We start from the raw sequence: 17,848 nt of genomic DNA on the forward strand, positions 1-17,848 counted from the left end.
ATTGATAGACCCCAAGGAGGTTTGAACTCATGATCTCTTAATTATGGGTTGGTTTTGCCAAGAGCTACACTGTTAAGTTTTTGTATAATTTCTTTACTATCCTAGGCCTCTGCTGAATATGATAATAACAGAACCACCTTAAATGACTCATCCAGATTTATCAGAGCAACTCCCAATTCCACCCTGATACATTTCAACCTGTACTTTATCCTTCCTAAGTTTCCCACACATTAATATTAACATCCTCATCTTTGCCATGAACAGCTTCTTATATGACACATCATAGCCAATTGTACCCAATCCTATAGAATTTTCCTTTAAGCTTTAAAGGCATAGGTCGGTCTCACAGCACTTTGGATGCACCTCTCTGTTTCATCCCTCCAACTTTTATGTGAAACATCATCCAACATGTCACCTTCTTTGTATATTAACTTATATACCTGTTAATTAAGAGAAAGAAGACATCATCGGTGTGCTTCTCGTCTTATGTATAAAGTCACTTGCTATTTAAGATATTGTTAGCGGAAATTTATTTTGGTTTCGAATTTTGATTTGCTATCATTTTTATATAATATCCTAAGCTGAGTCTCTTAACTTGACCAGGATCTCCAATTGTCTTACTTTTGTAGGTTTAAATGTCACTTTTCAGCTCAGATTTTAAAGATTTTTATTATCCAACTTTTTAATTGCTAGTTTACACCTACATAAAGACTTTGCATTGACTGACTAATTTAGTTTTTCTTTCTTGCAGCTCCAACTGTACTGTTGATGTTCAGTTCGAAGCTGACCAAATCTAAAAAAGAAAGATTCAGGGGGAAGATTTTACGGATTTTTATTTGCGGCAGCAGCAGCTGGCTGCTGCCGACAGTCCAGATCTCGTCACGTCATCAAAGTATAATCGTGTAGTTGAGATGCAAATACTGAGAGTTTATTGTAAATATGAATTTTCATTTTTACATCTTAAAGGATTAAATTTTTTTAATTTACAAACTCAAGTCCCTCGTATCCAATACCCAAAATCCTCTCTCCTTTTTTCTTCTCACACCGATGATGAGTAGAGGTGGTCTTTTTCTCCAGAAGTATACCGGAAAATATTTTCGGCGCGGGAAGAGCCATCCATCCTCCGCTCGAGCATAGACTTGCGGCATCTAAGCTCTAAGTAGCACGTAAAGGCCGGCATCTTCCCCGATCTGTGTAAGGTTTACAAAGAAATAATGGTTGAAAATCTTCTGGTCGGTAGGGGCGTTAAAAAACGCCGAGGCCGAGCCCCGGCAACCCCTCAGAAGAAGAAAGGAACCGATAAACCGGAACGGAACCCTAGATCGCCTCTTTGTAACTCAGCGATACCCAAACCTAAATCTCAGAAGAATTCAAACGCGGGCCGAATAATTCAAACGCAGATGGAGAAGAAAGAGAATTATGAACAGAATCTTTAAGAAGGAGATTCCTGCGGGAGAAACGACTGAAAACGAAAAAATTTCAAGCGGAAGTGATTCGGATTGAAAATGGAGGATGGAGGAGAATCGATTGAAAAAATGAAAAGATTTCAACGGAACCCTAACTGAATTGGAAGACAAGTTGATCTCAGAGGAGAAAAGCAGGACATGAAGATAACAGGTTGACAGAGGCAATGGTCGTTCCTCCGTCAAAATAAGCTGCCATTAGTGAAGGAGCGCACCTTGAGGGCGGCGGAAATCGTCCGATCCCCATCGTATAAGGTCGCGAGATCCGTGATGACCGTCCCTCCATCTACCAACCGAGCCTAGGGTATCCACCCTCTCATTCTTCTTCTCCTTTAAAAAATCCTTCCGATCCCAAATTGAAGCTTTCGGCGGCATGAAAAAAAAGTCAATAGCATTGACAACCAGGAGACGAATATGAGAGAGGTTTTGGATATCGGATAAACGAAGGACTTTGTTTGTAAATTAAAAATTTTAATCATTTAAAATGTAAAAATGAAAATTTAGCATTTACATCTCAACCACATGATCAAATTTTGATGACGTGGCGAGATCTGGACCGTCGGCGCAAATAAAAATCCAGATTTTACGGCGTTTGCTATTGTCAAGCGGTTAAGCGCTTTATCTTGTCATTAAAATAATGAAATAATTCATTAAAGCATGGGTTTTGGTGTTGACGGTTCGGTCTAACATAACCCAACGGTTCAAGTTGGGCGGTTCGAGTGATAGTTTTATACGTGATTCAAAATACGTAATTTAAAATACGTATATACGAATTCAAAAACCAAAACCAGCGGTTCAATTGAAAATTTCAAAATGTTTTGAAAAACACAAAACCCATGGCTTTCACCGCCCAACTCATTTTTCGTGTGAACGATTTCGAGCTCTGAAAATCTGGAGAGGAAGAACAGCAAGCAGGAGGTAATTTGACGATTTGGAGGTGTTGCTGAAACTCACATGAGGAGAAGAAGAAGAACAGCAATCGAAGCTTTGGAGCTCTGTTGATCGCATCTTCATTTGACGATTTGGAAGTGTTTCCCCTCCCACAAGTAAAATTCTTCTATAAACACAAACACCATATCAGAAAGAAGGCGAACCAAAATTCTTCGTTCAGAACGTCCGACGGAACGGCTTCTTGTTCCGAAGAATCTCTGAAGGCAAGATTGCAGGAATTGCAGAAGCAGCTTGGGAAGAAGCAGATGTTGAAGAGGCTGTCTCTTCCATTAAATCTTTGCTTATTGAGAACTATCCATCCGCTTCACCTTCTCTCCGGTTAGTCTCTCATCGAACCTCCCTTTTGATATTTAAAAATTAGGGTTTGCTTGTGTTTATCTGTTTAGTTGTGACCTCTTGTTTCCCAATACGTTGATGAAATTTCAGGGTTGGGGAATTGTGTTAATGTACCGGGTTTTTTTGGGTCAATAAGTGTGCCGTTGATGTGGATTTTTTTTAATTGAAGTTCTTCTCGGTTGTTGCTTGTTTGGTTGGATTCCAATTGGATTCAGAAGATATGTTTTTCTGAGTTGTTTCCGGACTGCCCCAGCTTTCTCTGACGCTTTACCAACTTTGGGAATTTGTTGGATTCAGTTCAATTTCTTGTCGGATCTCTAATTCTGCAGAAAAGGTTGCATAGAGTTTGCAGAGAAAATGATTCTAACTTTCTCTGCTTTATTAACTGGGTTAACGGCTTTCGTATATGATGTCGTTTCATTGGCTGCCTCTCAAGGCTCTGCCATCTTTTCTCTTGCATATGTGATGATCCAAGCTGCAGCAGCTGTCAAACATTGTATTCGTAATGAATGTCCTTATGGCTATTTCTTTTAACTACTTTCTAATTTCATGGTCCACGACATTACAACCACAAGGGAATGGTAACTCGGCTTATTCCAACTAAATGCGATTGGCTTCACGGATCTCTATCCTCTAACCATCTTTGTTTGAACTCGTACTTGATACAAGGCCTAGCCTATGATGGTCTTTCCTCTCCACTTGCCTTAGTTTCATTGTAGGTCTCCCTCTGGCTCTGTTAGCTCATTCATCATAAATCAAATCGCTCCTCTGTATTGGAGCATCCAGTGTCCTCCTTATAACATGGTCATGCCACCTAAGTCATCAATCTTATTTTAACTCTTATGTGAAACATCATGATCTATGGCATCTTTCTCATTTCTGATTGATTCTAGATTCCTAGAATAGTCACGTTGCAGAATCTCCCTCATCAAACCTCATTATCTGTCCTAGTGTAACCAAAGTTTCATACCATATAATTCGTGTTTTCATCTACTTATATTAGTACTTTTTTATTCCAAGGTTGACCTCCATAGTTCCAACTTAGCTAATCCCCAGTTTATGTCTTATCTGCCAAAACATATTAACAAAAAGTTTGCAAGGAAACCCATTGTGTATGTGTCTAGTTAAATCATCCAATGATATGCACAAACAAATAAAGTTTGGAAGTGATTGTTGGTTTAGTTCATTTGGAATCTAGAACACTGCCTAGATCTCCCCGTAGTTTTTTCACCTATCACGGCACCACTATGCATATATTAAATTATGTGTACCTCATGACAGTTGATAACAGTAGCTGAGTTTCAATAACTTTCTCCTTAGTTTTGTATAAAAAATCATTAGTTTTATGCCTTTATGGCTGTTGCAACTTTTACCTTCTTTATTCCAAAATCCAAATGTTTCTCCACCATTCATCTGTCATCTGTCATTTCCTTGTGCTTATAATCTAGGTATATCAGTACTCTGCATTGTGTTGGTGGGGTGATTTAGAAAGATTTATTGTATCTGAGATATGTATCACTCACTGTAGATACTTTTGAACAAAATAACCGGTATAAAGTCATGTGTGCCTTTTTAATGTGCATATGGCAACATATTATGCTGATATGATGTGATATGTACCAATACATTATCTTTTTCCCCAATGACTAAATCAATTGCATTAGGGGATCGAGTGTCATGTCACATCACATCAGCCAATATGATGATATACAAAAACCTGTTTTTAATTATTTAAAAGAGAACAAAAGAAGAAAAAAAATATGTATCTCATTGTATCATGTCAATACTCTACGGGACTGATACTGATCAACCAAGCCAAAAGGACATGGTGCAATACTTAAAGTTAAGCTCATTATCGTATTAAACAGCTTGGTTAGCCAAGATAAACCATAGATTTCTTAGTTCTTCCACACTACTATTGGATCCCTATCTGGACTTGTTGCCTTATTCGCTTTCATCCTCTTTAAAGCTTCTTTTATGCCAGTCACCCTAATTTTTCATATGCATCTACAACATGATATCTTGAAGGTATGCTGTTTTTTGGGATTCGATTACTTGATTAATTTAGTATTTTGGCATTATTGCCACAACCAACCTTCCTCATTGCTCTCTAGGTGAAAGAAAAATGAAAAGAGTATAATCTAGAACTTCCTGTTGACTCAAATCAAGGTATCGAAACAGCCTTTCAAAAAAAATTGTTAGAGTTAGGCTGTGTAGGAAGATGCCCCCATGTGCTTGTGCAAAAGCTTTCGGCACTCAGTTCCTATTGACTGCCACCTTCTGCAGTTGAAAGCTTGTGTCAGCGAGACGCTATCATTAAATTAGCCATAAATTTCCTAGCACAACTCCTATTTAGGAGATCTTGGTCTTGTTGGTAAGCTAATTGAGTATTAAGTAAAAGATGAAGTCGCATATCAGCTGTGTTAATTAACAAGTTTTGACTTTTTAGGTTTTGCCAACTTGTAGATGTTAGAAATAACCTGCATATTGACTCAACATCGTTGAAACTTTGATGCTTCTGCATCATTAAACTAATGAAGTGATGGAAGGCAAACATAAATAAAAATATAACAAGAAGAAGAAGAAGAAGCCTTGTCCCAACTAAATGGGGTCGGCTACATGGATGCTTACCTTCCAATCAGCTTTGTTTAAGGTCATTCTAGATATAAGGCCTAAGCTATACATATTGTTTTTCACCACTTTTCGTAAGGTCATCTTATGTCTGCCCCTAGATCTTCTAATTCCTTCAATTTAAATTATATTACTTCTTTGTATAGGGGCATTTACAGGTCTCCATTGAATGTGACCATGCTACCTCAAATGACTTTCTTGAAGCTTATCACCTAGACCATCTCGAATATGATCATTTCTTATCTTATCATTCTTAGTTTTGCCACTCATCGATCTTAGCATCCTCATTTCAGTTACATTGAGTTTATTTATATGTTGCTTCCTAACAGACTGACACTATGCACCATACATCATAGCTGGTCATATCATGGTCCTATAGGATTTTCCTATGAGCTTGAAAGGCATACATCGATTGCACAAGTCGGGTTGAGTTTTATCCTTAGGGAGGTAGATATTTTTCTGAAACCTCCATCAATTTCCAATGGTTGGATAGGAAATTATAGAGGAATCCTATTAATACTAGGATAGGATCTATTTTTCAAAATAAAGTCCAGATGATGGACAGATTTCTGAATCATTAACACAATGGAAACCTCAAATGAAGCAGATCTTGGGATATAGGGTATCAACTTAAACGTTCAAACCCAAAATCCTACTCAAAGTAGGACTCTGCTAAACAGCCAATAGATTTCAATTCAGACTGCCGATATGGATATGCACCACTTGAGTGGAAGATTCTGAAATCAGACTAGAGACTTGCCCTCAAATTCATCAGTCCTAGTGAATATAAGATTTGGCAATCACTGGCAACGGTAAGGGCAGAACTGGAGACTAGTAAGCAAGAGACAGTACTTTAACTGACTGAAATAGTGGAGCAAAGGCACCTGGCCTCTCGCTGCAAGGTGTTGGCTGGATCACACACATAGTCACACCTTGATCCACACAAGGAGCAAAAAACAGAAAATTTAATAGCTAGAAATCATCTCTTGTCTTTATTTATGAAAACCTTTAAGCGGTGGAGGAGTCAGACTAGAAAAACTTCTAGTCAATTCTAAGTGGCCATTCTTTTTAAAGTCTTAAGTGGTTTTAAGAAGGATGTGGATCTAAACTTTAAGACTTGAAACAAAAGTGAATGTTTTTAACTAAAATTGGACCAATAAAACCCCTGGTCCAACTGGAACAGACCCTTATGACTTAAAACATAAAGAAACTCTTAAACTTGAAATAGAAGTGGGTGAAGGCCTGAGAATAGGGAGGACCAGACCAAGTAGTGGCTTTCTTGGCCCGCTTTTCATATATATTATTTTCAATTATTAGTGATTTTCATGCATTAATCTGAACATTTGTTTGATATAGCATAATCTAAGTGCTAATAGGATACTGGTTTTTGCCTGAACCGCAGTCTATGAAGAGACAACTGGATTGATGGTGAATGATCTTGTTCTAAGAACACACAAGGTAATCCTAAGTTTCATCCTCGCTTCTGTTAGAGATCAATGTTAAGAGAACTTCACTGCATATTATTTGTTGTCATCGCAGCCTCTTTCTGTGGAGTTGGGACCTGGAATTTTGGGGAACATTTTTGATGGAATTCAGGTTTGACTCCAACTGCCATTGTTCATTTCATTGGATCTAGTACTTTCTTGTCTCTTTTTTCTTCCATTTCGCAATAACAAATTATTTATTATAGAATATTTTATTTTTGGATATTTCGTGCCCCACGATATACACTACCCCGTACTTAAAATACATTCCAACCAACGTCTACAAACTAATGCCCCCCCGAAGCTCCGAGATGATGATGTGGCATCTATATATTTTTCAAAATCCCAAAATAACCGCAAATCTGTACATTGCCTTCAAGTAAATACTACCAATAGGAAAAAATAACCGATTTCACTTTTAAAAAAAACCACCGAATAAAGGAAAGATGTGATAATTTTATTCCAAAAGGAAATCACCAAAAAGGAAATATGTAATAAATAAAACCAAATATAAACAAAAAAAAAGAAAATCAAAAATCAAAGCGAAAAGAAAATCACCAAATATGTGACAAGAGTACCAAATTCATCAAAGATCATATGCAATTGTTGAAAACCCACATGGGAAGAAAATAAGTGGAAGGAAAGTCAACAACAAAGAGGGCCCACCAAACCAAACTAACAAAACAAGATTAAGGATAAATGACATGCAATATAGTTTCTATAAAGAGGGTAAGCCATATTTTACTCTAATTAAGGGTAAAAGACATTCATATTGATGTTACGCCACTAACACCGTTAGAAGTGAGGGGGCAATAGTAATTTCACAAGAAGGGGTTTGATTAGTAATAAAACCAAAGTATAAGGGGGCAATAGTAATTATCCCTTTATTTTTTATTTTTTATTTCAAGGAGTCTTTTCTCAACGGGAGCTTAAGTCTTCACTTGTCATGAACTAATGTTTGTTTGTTTACTGCAGAAGCCTTTGAAAACTATCGCTAGAATATCTGGTGATGTCTACATACCTCGTGGGGTCTCTGTACCAGCTCTGGACAAGGACATCCTCTGGGAGTTCGAACCCAAAAAAATTGGTAACCTATCAACATAGAGTTCATTCTGGCATTTTGAATTTGACTTGCTAGATACTTGATTAATTCTTCTACTGGTGCAGGTGAGGGAGATCTTCTAACCGGCGGAGACTTATATGCTGTAAGTTTGTGGACATCAGTTTAACTTTGCAAATGTTTGAGGGTCTTTTATGACAAAAAGTGGAAAAAACTGTAAAATGGTGGTTTGGTGTGTGGTATTGCACTGCAAACCTCTATTATTTTGTCTAGTATTGTCTTTAAGCACATTATTTTGTATTGCAGACCGTCTTTGAGAACAGTTTGATGCAACACCATGTTACACTTCCTCCTGTTGCTATGGGGAAGGTCAATTACATTGCACCTGCTGGTCAATACTCACTAAAGGTTGGTCAGCCAAGATCCTTTGTATTTATAATAGGCCTTCTGAAGGCATTGATGGTCAATATACTTTTTTTCTTCCTTTCCCTATCTATCTGCAAATATGTGCCAGTACAAGTCAGTGGTGTTGATCCAGAGTTTAACACTGTTGATGCATCACAAATTCTCAATCTCATGTTTTCTTCTGTTTGTTCACTATATCAAACAAATTTCATTTGGATATATGCTTAACCTACTATGTTTCTGCAGGATACTGTGTTAGAGCTTGAGTTTCAAGGTGTCAAAAAGCAATTTACCATGCTTCAGGTATTGAATTTATTAACTTTGGGTATTCTTTCAACTTAGATGCAGATGCGGATCTTTGCTTCCTGATACTGCTGCCCTGCCCCCTTTTTTCTCTTCTTTATTAATTGGGTTAAGTAACAATTCAAAACTTGAAGTCTCCTTACACCGGTTTTTGTCTACCTTTTGCAGACTTGGCCTGTCCGTACACCACGGCCTGTTGCATCAAAACTTGCTGCTGATACACCTCTCCTAACTGGACAGGTTCAGTAACAAATAAAATGAATTGTTTGATGTTATTATCCCTGACAGCTTCATTCAGTGGGGATAAGGCTTCGGCTGTTGTTTTACTGCTTCATTTTAATCAGAAGTTTCTCAAATTTTTGTTGAATATTTTATACAGCGTGTCGTTGATGCCCTTTCCCTTCTGTTCTTGGTGGGACTTGTGCCATCCCTGGAGCATTTGGTTGTGGGAAAACAGTCATTAGTCAAGCTCTTTCTAAGGTTTGTTTGTCTTTTATATGTTGGAGTATGACCCATTTCAGTTTGGTGACAGCCTTGGATTCTCCTTTGGTTGGCTGGGGACCATTGCAACCTATCATTGGAGTCCTTATGTTTTAATTTTTGTCCATTTGCAGTATTCCAATTCAGACACTATGGTTTATGTTGGTTGTGGAGAGAGAGGAAATGAAATGGCAGAGGTGTGTAGCTCTTTGACCTTTTCTGTTGTTTGCCAGTCCTTTTACTGTCTTCAAAGCATTATACTTTTAAGGAAAATTTTGCAGGTTCTTATGGATTTTCCTCAATTGACTATGACACTGCCTGATGGCCGTGAAGAATCTGTTATGAAGCGCACAACACTTGTGGCAAACACTTCAAACATGCCTGTGGCTGCTCGAGAGGCCTCCATTTATACAGGTTGGTATTTTGCATTTTTCTTGCTGAGATACTGTGGCTTTTCAAACTCTGAGATCTTCTTCATGAATTGCTGAGAAGATGTCGGTATCCCAGTTGTCACAGGAAAACCTGAGATTCCCTTCTTGAATTGGAAACACTGGGACATTCTCATTTTAATAATTCTGGACCTTAAAATTTTTGTAGGCGTGGTTATGTGGAATTTTGTGATTTCTTTTTCCAATGATGTTTGCGTTACATCAGCATAGGTAGGGTGCTGTGATGGAAGCTGATACGCTTTAGGGACATATGTGAATCATACTTTTAGGCTTTAACTGTGCTTGGATGTAAGAAAACTCTGCATGTATGGTTCACTTTCAGAAGTCCAGTGACCTTTTACGTGTAAAATATTTTTTGGTTTACCTAAGGAACTTGGAAATATGCTTGATATTGGTAATTCCTAGAAATGAGGGAGTAAGAAGCATGTATGCAAATTGGATGTGTCGCCCATAAGACTGGTTTAAAATTCAAGATATATTTCTGTTCGTTGGAGAATTTCTCTGTTGTTTTCTGGTCGCAGGTTCAAAATTTGTATGACCTATTATGCATTATATATTAATCTAAACAATTGAAATGTAAGTAGTTATGTGAAGTTGTAGACAGGCTCATGATTGGCTAACATATAAAAGACTGAACACTAACCAATGTAAATTTACCTTTTATTTTTCCAGAAGTTTAAAAATTTTGGGCATTTTGCTTGATGTTGTTCCCTATCCAAATCTTGAAGTGGATGATCCAAGGTTAACCACCAAACTTTGATGAAGAAGCTAAATGGAGGATCATAGTAAAAAACTCCATATTTTGTGGCAATTCATGAATTCATGGGAAAAGTGGCAAAATTGTGCTTGACATGTTATGTTGTAAAAACCAATTAGTTGATGACCTTGTGAATCGGGCACCGAATTCCACCCGCATGTATGCAGACGGTGCTCGGGATTATAACAACTACACTATAAATGGGCTAGTGCAGTGTACCCCTGATGTAACTCAAGAAGACTGCTCAAAGTGCTTAAAAGAAGCTAAGGGAGTTATCACAACAACTGGAGTTGATGGAAATGCAGGTGCGAGAGTTCTTATGCCAAGCTGTAATCTGAGATTTGAGATCTATAATCAAACACACCAAACCCCCACAAAAAAGGCAACAAACACCCCCACCAAAAACAAAACACCAACACAAAAAAAGAAAAAAACAATTAAAAAAATAAAAAAAAAAAAAAAAAAAAAAAAAAAAAAAAAAAAAAAAAAAAAAAAAAAAAAAAACAAAAAAAAAAAAAAAAAATCTATAATTTTTTTTATCCTGCAAACCCACCAATGCCTCCACCACTAGGGCCACTAGCGCCACCACCACAACCAGGTTCACCACCACCAGGTATGGTTGTTATAAGTGTTTCAATTTTCAAGTCATTTTTACTCAGGATGCTTAGACTAGAGAGAACTTGGCTTCATATATATATATATATATTTTAATCTTTCTATTAAGACGGCTGTTTCAATTTTCAAGTCATTTGTTTTCTGTTGGTAGTTAGCTCGAGTGCACGAGAAGTAGTTGGTGGCAGCAAGTGATATTCACAGCAGTGTCTTACCTCATCCTCGGCTCCCTCTGTGTTCAATGAGATTAACAGAACTCTTTGAAATCTCATGAAATGGTCATCTGAGATGGTGTGAATGTGTGCCAAGCTCTACATGCCTAGTTCTCTATCTCTGAAAGACTATTCTGCTGTGTTTACTCATAGCTTCAACATAGTTTACTTGGTGTATGCATGGATATCCTTTGCTATAGTTCCAATTACTAGATTGTATTTTCTAAACATGATGATCTCCTCTTCAAATATTCAATGGGTAAAAAGTAAAGGATGTATTTGGAATATATAGTAAACATTCCTGAATATATACTCAATGGCATAGATCATAGATGAAAATAAACATCTTGGTTTTGCAGGGAATGGGACAAATTCATCAACAGTTTTCATTATTGTAACTGTTGTCCTGGCAACAATAGCTGGAATTATACTTCTTTTTGTCATCTATATATGTTTACGTAAGCGGAGAAAGCCAAGGAGTGATACTAATGGTAGGTAACTGTAGTTCAAATCCTTTTCTACCTTTTACATTTTATTCAGCTGTCCATGTCTCCAAACATTTGGCATGCAAGAAATGTTAGTAATGGATTGTTTTCACTAAATAAATCCCTATCTTTTGGCTACCTATGCTCAGCACAAAATTGTCAACATGTTTTCATCAGAGCACTTTTTTTTTGGAGAAATTGACTTATTTATCTCTTGGAAGAAACATATTCCACTCCCTAGAGAAGTAGTCTGTTTCAAAGAAAAGATAAAGCTTTGACCACCTATGCTTACTAACAAAGTTGTCAGCATGTTTTCATCAAAGCACTTTTAGTGATGATTTCCCCCCTTTTATTGGGGTTGGGTGTGTGTTTTAAGATTTCAGTCAGATTAGCATGGTGCAGTCCTTACAATTCAGCTTTCTTACAATAAGAGCTGCCACATCCAACTTCTCTGATTTGAATAAGCTTGGACAAGGTGGATTCGGTCCTGTCTTCTAGGTAATGATGCAAAACTATGATGCAACTAAAAAAAGGAACCACTAATTTACATTGTTGAAGATTGCGTATTGAATTCTCAAAGGTGGGGGTGGTAATCACTCCATACAACATCAAACTTTTGCCAGTATCCTTTAATAGAATATGGTATACAGGGTAAGATTTTGAACGGACAAGAAATTGCTGTGAAGAGGCTTTCTATGAATTCTGGACAAGGTGAAATAGAATTTAAGAACGAGGTGGTGCTATTGGCCAAGTTGCAGCACAAGAATCTTGTACGGCTCCTGGGCTTTAGTTTGCATAGAAAAGAAAAGCTCCTGGTCTATGAATTCTTGCCAAACACAAGCCTCGATCACTTTATTTTTGGTTGGGTACTATCTTTGCTTCTTTTTCCATTGCATCTCTTTCTATTTCATGAGGTTCCTAGCTGGAGAAAAGCAAAAAGTATCTTTTTGAATTAGATGGGAAGTATGAATTCATTTGATGTCTGGCTGGAGAGGAAAATAACTTTTTACAAAAGATAATGAATTAGAAAACCTAAGGGATCTTCATTCAAAGCCATTTCTGTATCCCTTATTTTGGCATGAAGCATGGCTATGAGATCTAATTAATTCCTTCAATTAGATAGGTCTTAAATGCTGGGAGGAATAAGTTGAAAGCAATGGATGAGGTCAGGTCACTTATAAGCTTACGGGCCCTGATCCTAAATGGTATTGATTCAAACTAGTCCTGCCTTGCTATATCTCCTCCCCCTTTTGCTTTTCCTCTTGTTCCTTACCAAGGAAATACAGCCTTTGACAAGTTATACCATTTAATTTGAATTCTAGAACTTAGTCTGGAAAAGGAGCCTTCCGATGTGTTTATTTTTGTGCATACTTTGATTTTGCTTATTATTTTCTTATTTTTGTTGTCTTATCCATTATTTTTATACAGATAATGAAATAATGGATAAGACAACAAAAATAAGAAAATAATAAGCAAAATCAATGTATGCACAAAAATAAACACAACGGAAGGCTCCTTTTCCAGACTAAGTTCTAGAATTCAAATTTACCAAGTCTTATACCAAGTCTAAAGGTCTATGTGCTCTTTGAAGTACAAAAGATGGATGCATTTGGCTGAATAATTCTATAGTGATTGCGTTGGGTAAAATTGACTGGCTTGAATCATTTCTTCACTGTACATTAGTAATACTTCCTGCACTTTTTGATTCTTTTTCTGCTATCAACATAGGATAATTGGTGATCATGTAAGGAGAGAAGAGGATGAAGGAAAAGCCAAGAGTTACTCAAATTGTTGTGCAAAGAAAATATTTAGTGCTCATATGTGGTTGGCAAAATCTTTAAATGCAGCTGATGTCTAAGTAGGATTTGTGCAACTGAGTAGAAGTTATTAGGTCAGGGATTTGTCATTCGGTTGTAAAGGAGTGGATTAGTGACGTTTAATTAGGGTTTGTTCTTCTCTTTCGGTCTATATACTTTTTCTACCTTGAGAGAATAGTTTATCCATGGCGTCAAGCACTTGAAGGTTCATCAAATGTGTTACTGGAAGGTATGCAATTGGCCTGTTTTAATAATCATTTTGACTTCATGTCCCATCTCAATGATAATCACATTTTGTTATCTGGGCAGGGGTTGGGTACTAGCACATCAAAAGAAGGCAAGGAATATTTCAAAGATCTTTAGAAGAACAAGAAGGATTTTTTATGGGCAGATGAGCAAGATGGAGAAGCCATCGAGCTTGCATTCAGCAAGAAGAAGATTGAAGCAAGGAAGAGCTGGCTCAGGCAATTTGAGGTTTAATCATCTCAGTGATCCACATTGACGACTTTGAAAAAGTAAAGATATTAATTAACAGCATTTGGAAGTTAGGAATTGTATATCCACCAAATTATGATGTTGCCGTTCTTTCTTGTTTTGCAGCCTGGTACTTACCTTGATCAGAAAGAGAAGCTAATAAAGTACAGTGATTTTGTCAACAAGGAGCTGATATTGTTTTCCATGGCTGATCTGCAAAGATCAATCCCGTCTATGGTGGATGGTCTGAAACCAGGCCAACGGAAGATTCTGTTTTGCTCTTTCAAGAGGAATTTTGTGAAAGAAGCAAACACCCCAGAGCAGAGTAAGAATGTTACACTCCTCTACATAGTGCAGTATTATACTTAATATATTATTGTTACTATAATTTTTCTTGTCTGTCAATGCAGTTCTTGAGGAATTCTTTCATTTAAGGCTTGAATTATACGAGAAAAGAAAGGTACATCTATCTTCATATCACCTTACCCCAAGGTTATGTAAATTAATTTAAATAATGCTTGCAGAACCGATATTGGATTGGATTCTTTAGTGACGGAGAATGTTCCTCTTCCTGTTCCTGAGGGAGTGAAACCCAAAGCCAAAGCTGGAACAAGGAAAGCTCCTGCGAAGAAGGTTCGAGTCCCATGTTTGTCATTTGTGACGCTTATTTTCTGATTGCCAAGGAGTAATCTTATGCTTTGGTTGTTGTAGTTTTCTATTCTTTCTAGCAAGGAAAGGTCAAATCGGTTGATAGTGATGATGATGAAATTCTCGATCTAAAAGATCAATTGGCAGCATATAATCTTGAATCCTCACCAGAACTGTCAACAGGTACCACATTGATTCTAGAATTCAGTAGAATAATTTTGGTTCCTCCCATAATACAGACTCCCATTATAACTTCTCCTTTATTTTTCTTTTCACAGAAATGGAGACAGAAGCAACCAAAGCACCCCCGGCACAGGGGAAGAAACAACCAGGAAAGAGGGGTGCCAGTAAAGCCAATGCCACCACAAAGAAGCGTGGACAGGCCAACAAACCACCTACTCTGTTAAATCCGAAGCTAATAATAGAGATTCTGAAGCCTGTTGAAAATGCAGGGGTGTCACCTGAGAAGAAAGTAAGGAAAATGAGAGCCTCCCCATTTAACAAGAAGAGTGGGTTTGTCATGGGCAGGGTTGGAGGAATAAGCACTACTAAAGGATTGAGTCTTTCTTCTGAAGATTCCAATGGGGAGAGTGAGGTTCAGGTTGATGCTGTGCCACCTCCATCTAGGCCAACACCACAAAGGGCTACTCGGGGTAAGACCACATATGTGATCAGTGATTCAGAGAGCGAGGAAGAACCTGCTGGTGATTCTGATTTTGAGGATAATGAAGAAGATTCTGATTAATTCTTAATTTCTTTGGTCACCTCAAAAAGACTAAAGCAGGTTTCAAATCTTATTGGTTGTGAAACTAGTTTGAAACCTGCTTATCTTGTAATCTACATTCTTATCTAGTGGATCTAAAAAAACTTCTCCCTTCAACTAATTACCATGAAAAATAAGATTTTGAATAATAACAATGGCAAGTTGTATGTGGTACTTGTGATTGTACCTTGCCCTAGAGGTGTATGGGTTCAAAATGGTGTGTTGGAAAGAAACAAAACTCATTTGTAATAAGTTGTTTATGCTTTAATTTTTGCGTGTAATGTCCCATCTCAATATTAGAGCGAATGAGTGATATGGTTCTCACCACTGCCTATCTAACAAATTATGTGGTTGCAGTTGTTTGCCATGGACCTACATGGACCTACATTGCCTTCATACACTTTCATACACTTTCGATTGTAAAAAATTATGAAATCCCACAAATTTATCATTTTAGATGTTTGGAGTCAAATGTACATGAGAAATGTGATGTAGAGGAAGATCACCTGTAGAGTTTGAAAATTGGATTAGCCAACTGAAAAATGCCTCCTATGTTCTATGTGATCCGCATTTCTTATAAAGCTTAAATTAATTCATTTAACATTTTAAATATTTTGTTTCAAATACAGTTTAAATTTAACTTGTCTCCAATGAACAAAGTGAGTAAAGCCGTCAAATGTGATGTCTTTTTGTTTAGAACACACTTTGGAGGAAATGGACATACTTTGAAATTACGTTCCTTTTTAAACGGAATGATGACACGGAGTCGTTCCGTTTAAACAGAAACCATTCCGTTTCATCTATTGGTCTTATGAAACGGAGTAGTTCCGTTTATACAGAAACCATTCCGTATTATCTATAGAGGATGAAGAAACGGAGTCGTTCCGTATAAAAAGGCAAGATTCCATTTCGTCTATGGGTCTTATAAAACGGAGTGGTTCCTTATAAAACGGAATAATTCCGTTTCGTCTATTTTAAAACGGATTGGTTCCGTTTAAAAAGGGACCACTCCGTTTGGTAAATTAGTCTTCCGAAACGGAGTGGTTCTGTTTAAAAAGGAACCAGCTCGTTTCGTCTGTGAGTCTTATGAAACGGGGTGGTTCCTTTTAAAACGGACCCATTCCGTTTCGTCTATGTTAAAACGGATTGGTTCCGTTTAAAAAGGAATCACTCCATTTCTTAAATGAGTCTTCTGAAACGGAGTGGTTCCGTTTAAAAAGGAACCATTCCGTTTTATCACTGGGTCTTATGAAATGGAGTGGTTCCTTTTAAAAGCGACCCATTCCGTTTCGTCTATGTTAAAACGGGTTGGTTCCGTTTAAAAAGGAACCATTCCGTTTCGTAAATGAGTCTTCTAAAACTGAATGGTTCCGTTTAAAAAGGAACCATTCCGTTTCATCTATGAGTCTTATGAAACGGAGTGGTTCCTTTTAAAAGGGACCCATTCTGTTTCGTCTATGTTAAAACGGGTTGGTTTCGTTTAAAAAGGAACCATTCCTTTTCTTCTATGTTAAAACGGGTTGGTTCCGTTTAAAAAGGAACCATTCCGTTTGGTAAATGAAACCCGAAGCGGGGGTTCCGTTTAAAAGGAACCATTCCGTTTAACACGGTCTTATGAAGCGGAGTGGTTCCTTTTAAAGGGCCCCTCATTTTGTCTATGTTAAAGCGGGTTGGTTCGTTTAAAAAGGAACCATTCCGTTTGGTAAATGAAACCGAAGGGAGTGGTTCCGTTTAAAAGGAACCATTCCGGTTTAACCGGGTCTTATGAAGCGGAGTGGTTCCTTTTAAAGGGACCCATTCCGTTTCGTCTATGTTAAAACGGGTTGGTTTCGTTTAAAAAGGAACCATTCCGTTTGGTAAATGAAACTCAAACGGAGTGGTTCCGTTTAAAAGGAACCATTCGGTTTTAACATCGGGTCTTATGAAACGGAGTGGTTCCTTTTAAAAGGGACCCATTCCGTTTCGTCTATGTTAAAACGGGTTGGTTCCGTTTAAAAAGGAACCATTCCGTTTGGTAAATGAAACCTCTCAAAAGGAGTGGTTCCGTTTAAAAAGGAACCATTCCGTTTTAACACTGGGTCTTATGAAACGGAGTGGTTCCTTTTAAAAAGGACCCATTCCGTTTTGTCTATGTTAAAACGGGTTGGTTCCGTTTAAAAAGGAACCATTCCGTTTGGTAAATGAAACTTCTGAAACGGAGTGGTTCCGTTTGGTAAATGAAACTTCTATTAGATTATGTGATAAAATTAGAAGAATCCAGCTTTCTGCCGTCGATGTTTGACAGCTGCAAGACATCACCTAGGTGTCTAGGCACTTTGTTGATGCCTAGATGATGCCTTGTCCCCTTCGTTTCAACCCACACCCACCCCCCAAAAATAAAAAATATGAGGGAGGAAAGAAAAAAAGTAAAAATAAAATATAAAAAAAGTCTAAAAAGCCTTGAATTGCCTACATTCCGTGACAACTACAAAGGTTTCAGAATTCATAGACTGTTTTGGTTAGCACAACAGGACGTTGG

The 17,848-nt window shown here is 37.5% G+C and overlaps 2 protein-coding genes across 8 annotated transcripts; both read left to right on the forward strand.

Moving 5' to 3' along the window:
• Positions 1-2,308: 2,308 nt before the first annotated feature.
• Positions 2,309-10,668, forward strand: LOC149001819 (V-type proton ATPase catalytic subunit A-like). 4 transcript variants are annotated; one of them, XR_016170220.1, is made up of 12 exons: positions 2,309-2,732; positions 6,784-6,839; positions 6,921-6,977; positions 7,841-7,952; positions 8,033-8,070; positions 8,232-8,333; positions 8,577-8,633; positions 8,802-8,873; positions 9,013-9,113; positions 9,248-9,310; positions 9,395-9,527; positions 10,235-10,668. XR_016170220.1 is itself a non-coding variant. In XM_089136965.1 (11 exons), the coding sequence occupies exons 1-11, from the start codon at positions 2,660-2,662 to the stop codon at positions 9,417-9,419; spliced, it is 756 nt and encodes a 251-aa protein (XP_088993091.1). In that variant the 5' UTR covers positions 2,309-2,659; the 3' UTR covers positions 9,420-10,224. The 4 variants fall into 4 exon arrangements, 1 of the variants encoding a protein (XP_088993091.1); XR_016170221.1 differs by having other exon boundaries at positions 10,487-10,668; XR_016170222.1 differs by having other exon boundaries at positions 10,534-10,668.
• A 185-nt stretch (positions 10,669-10,853) lies between these two features.
• Positions 10,854-15,664, forward strand: LOC149001820 (DNA topoisomerase 2-like). Of its 4 annotated transcripts, XM_089136966.1 has the most exons (8): positions 10,854-12,489; positions 13,357-13,674; positions 13,755-13,960; positions 14,046-14,244; positions 14,330-14,379; positions 14,444-14,552; positions 14,631-14,750; positions 14,846-15,664. In XM_089136966.1, exon 8 carries the CDS (start codon positions 14,848-14,850, stop codon positions 15,310-15,312), a length of 465 nt encoding a protein of 154 aa, XP_088993092.1. In that variant the 5' UTR covers positions 10,854-12,489; positions 13,357-13,674; positions 13,755-13,960; positions 14,046-14,244; positions 14,330-14,379; positions 14,444-14,552; positions 14,631-14,750; positions 14,846-14,847; the 3' UTR covers positions 15,313-15,664. The 4 variants fall into 4 exon arrangements, with proteins under 4 accessions (XP_088993092.1, XP_088993096.1, XP_088993094.1 ...); XM_089136970.1 differs by having other exon boundaries at positions 13,357-13,960; positions 14,648-14,750; XM_089136968.1 differs by having other exon boundaries at positions 13,357-13,919.
• The last annotated feature ends 2,184 nt before the right edge of the window (positions 15,665-17,848 follow it).

This window comes from Hakea prostrata, chromosome 10, assembly GCF_041222555.1.
Source record: "Hakea prostrata isolate BN-2017 chromosome 10, UWA_Hpros_2, whole genome shotgun sequence".
Taxonomy (NCBI): domain Eukaryota; kingdom Viridiplantae; phylum Streptophyta; class Magnoliopsida; order Proteales; family Proteaceae; genus Hakea; species Hakea prostrata.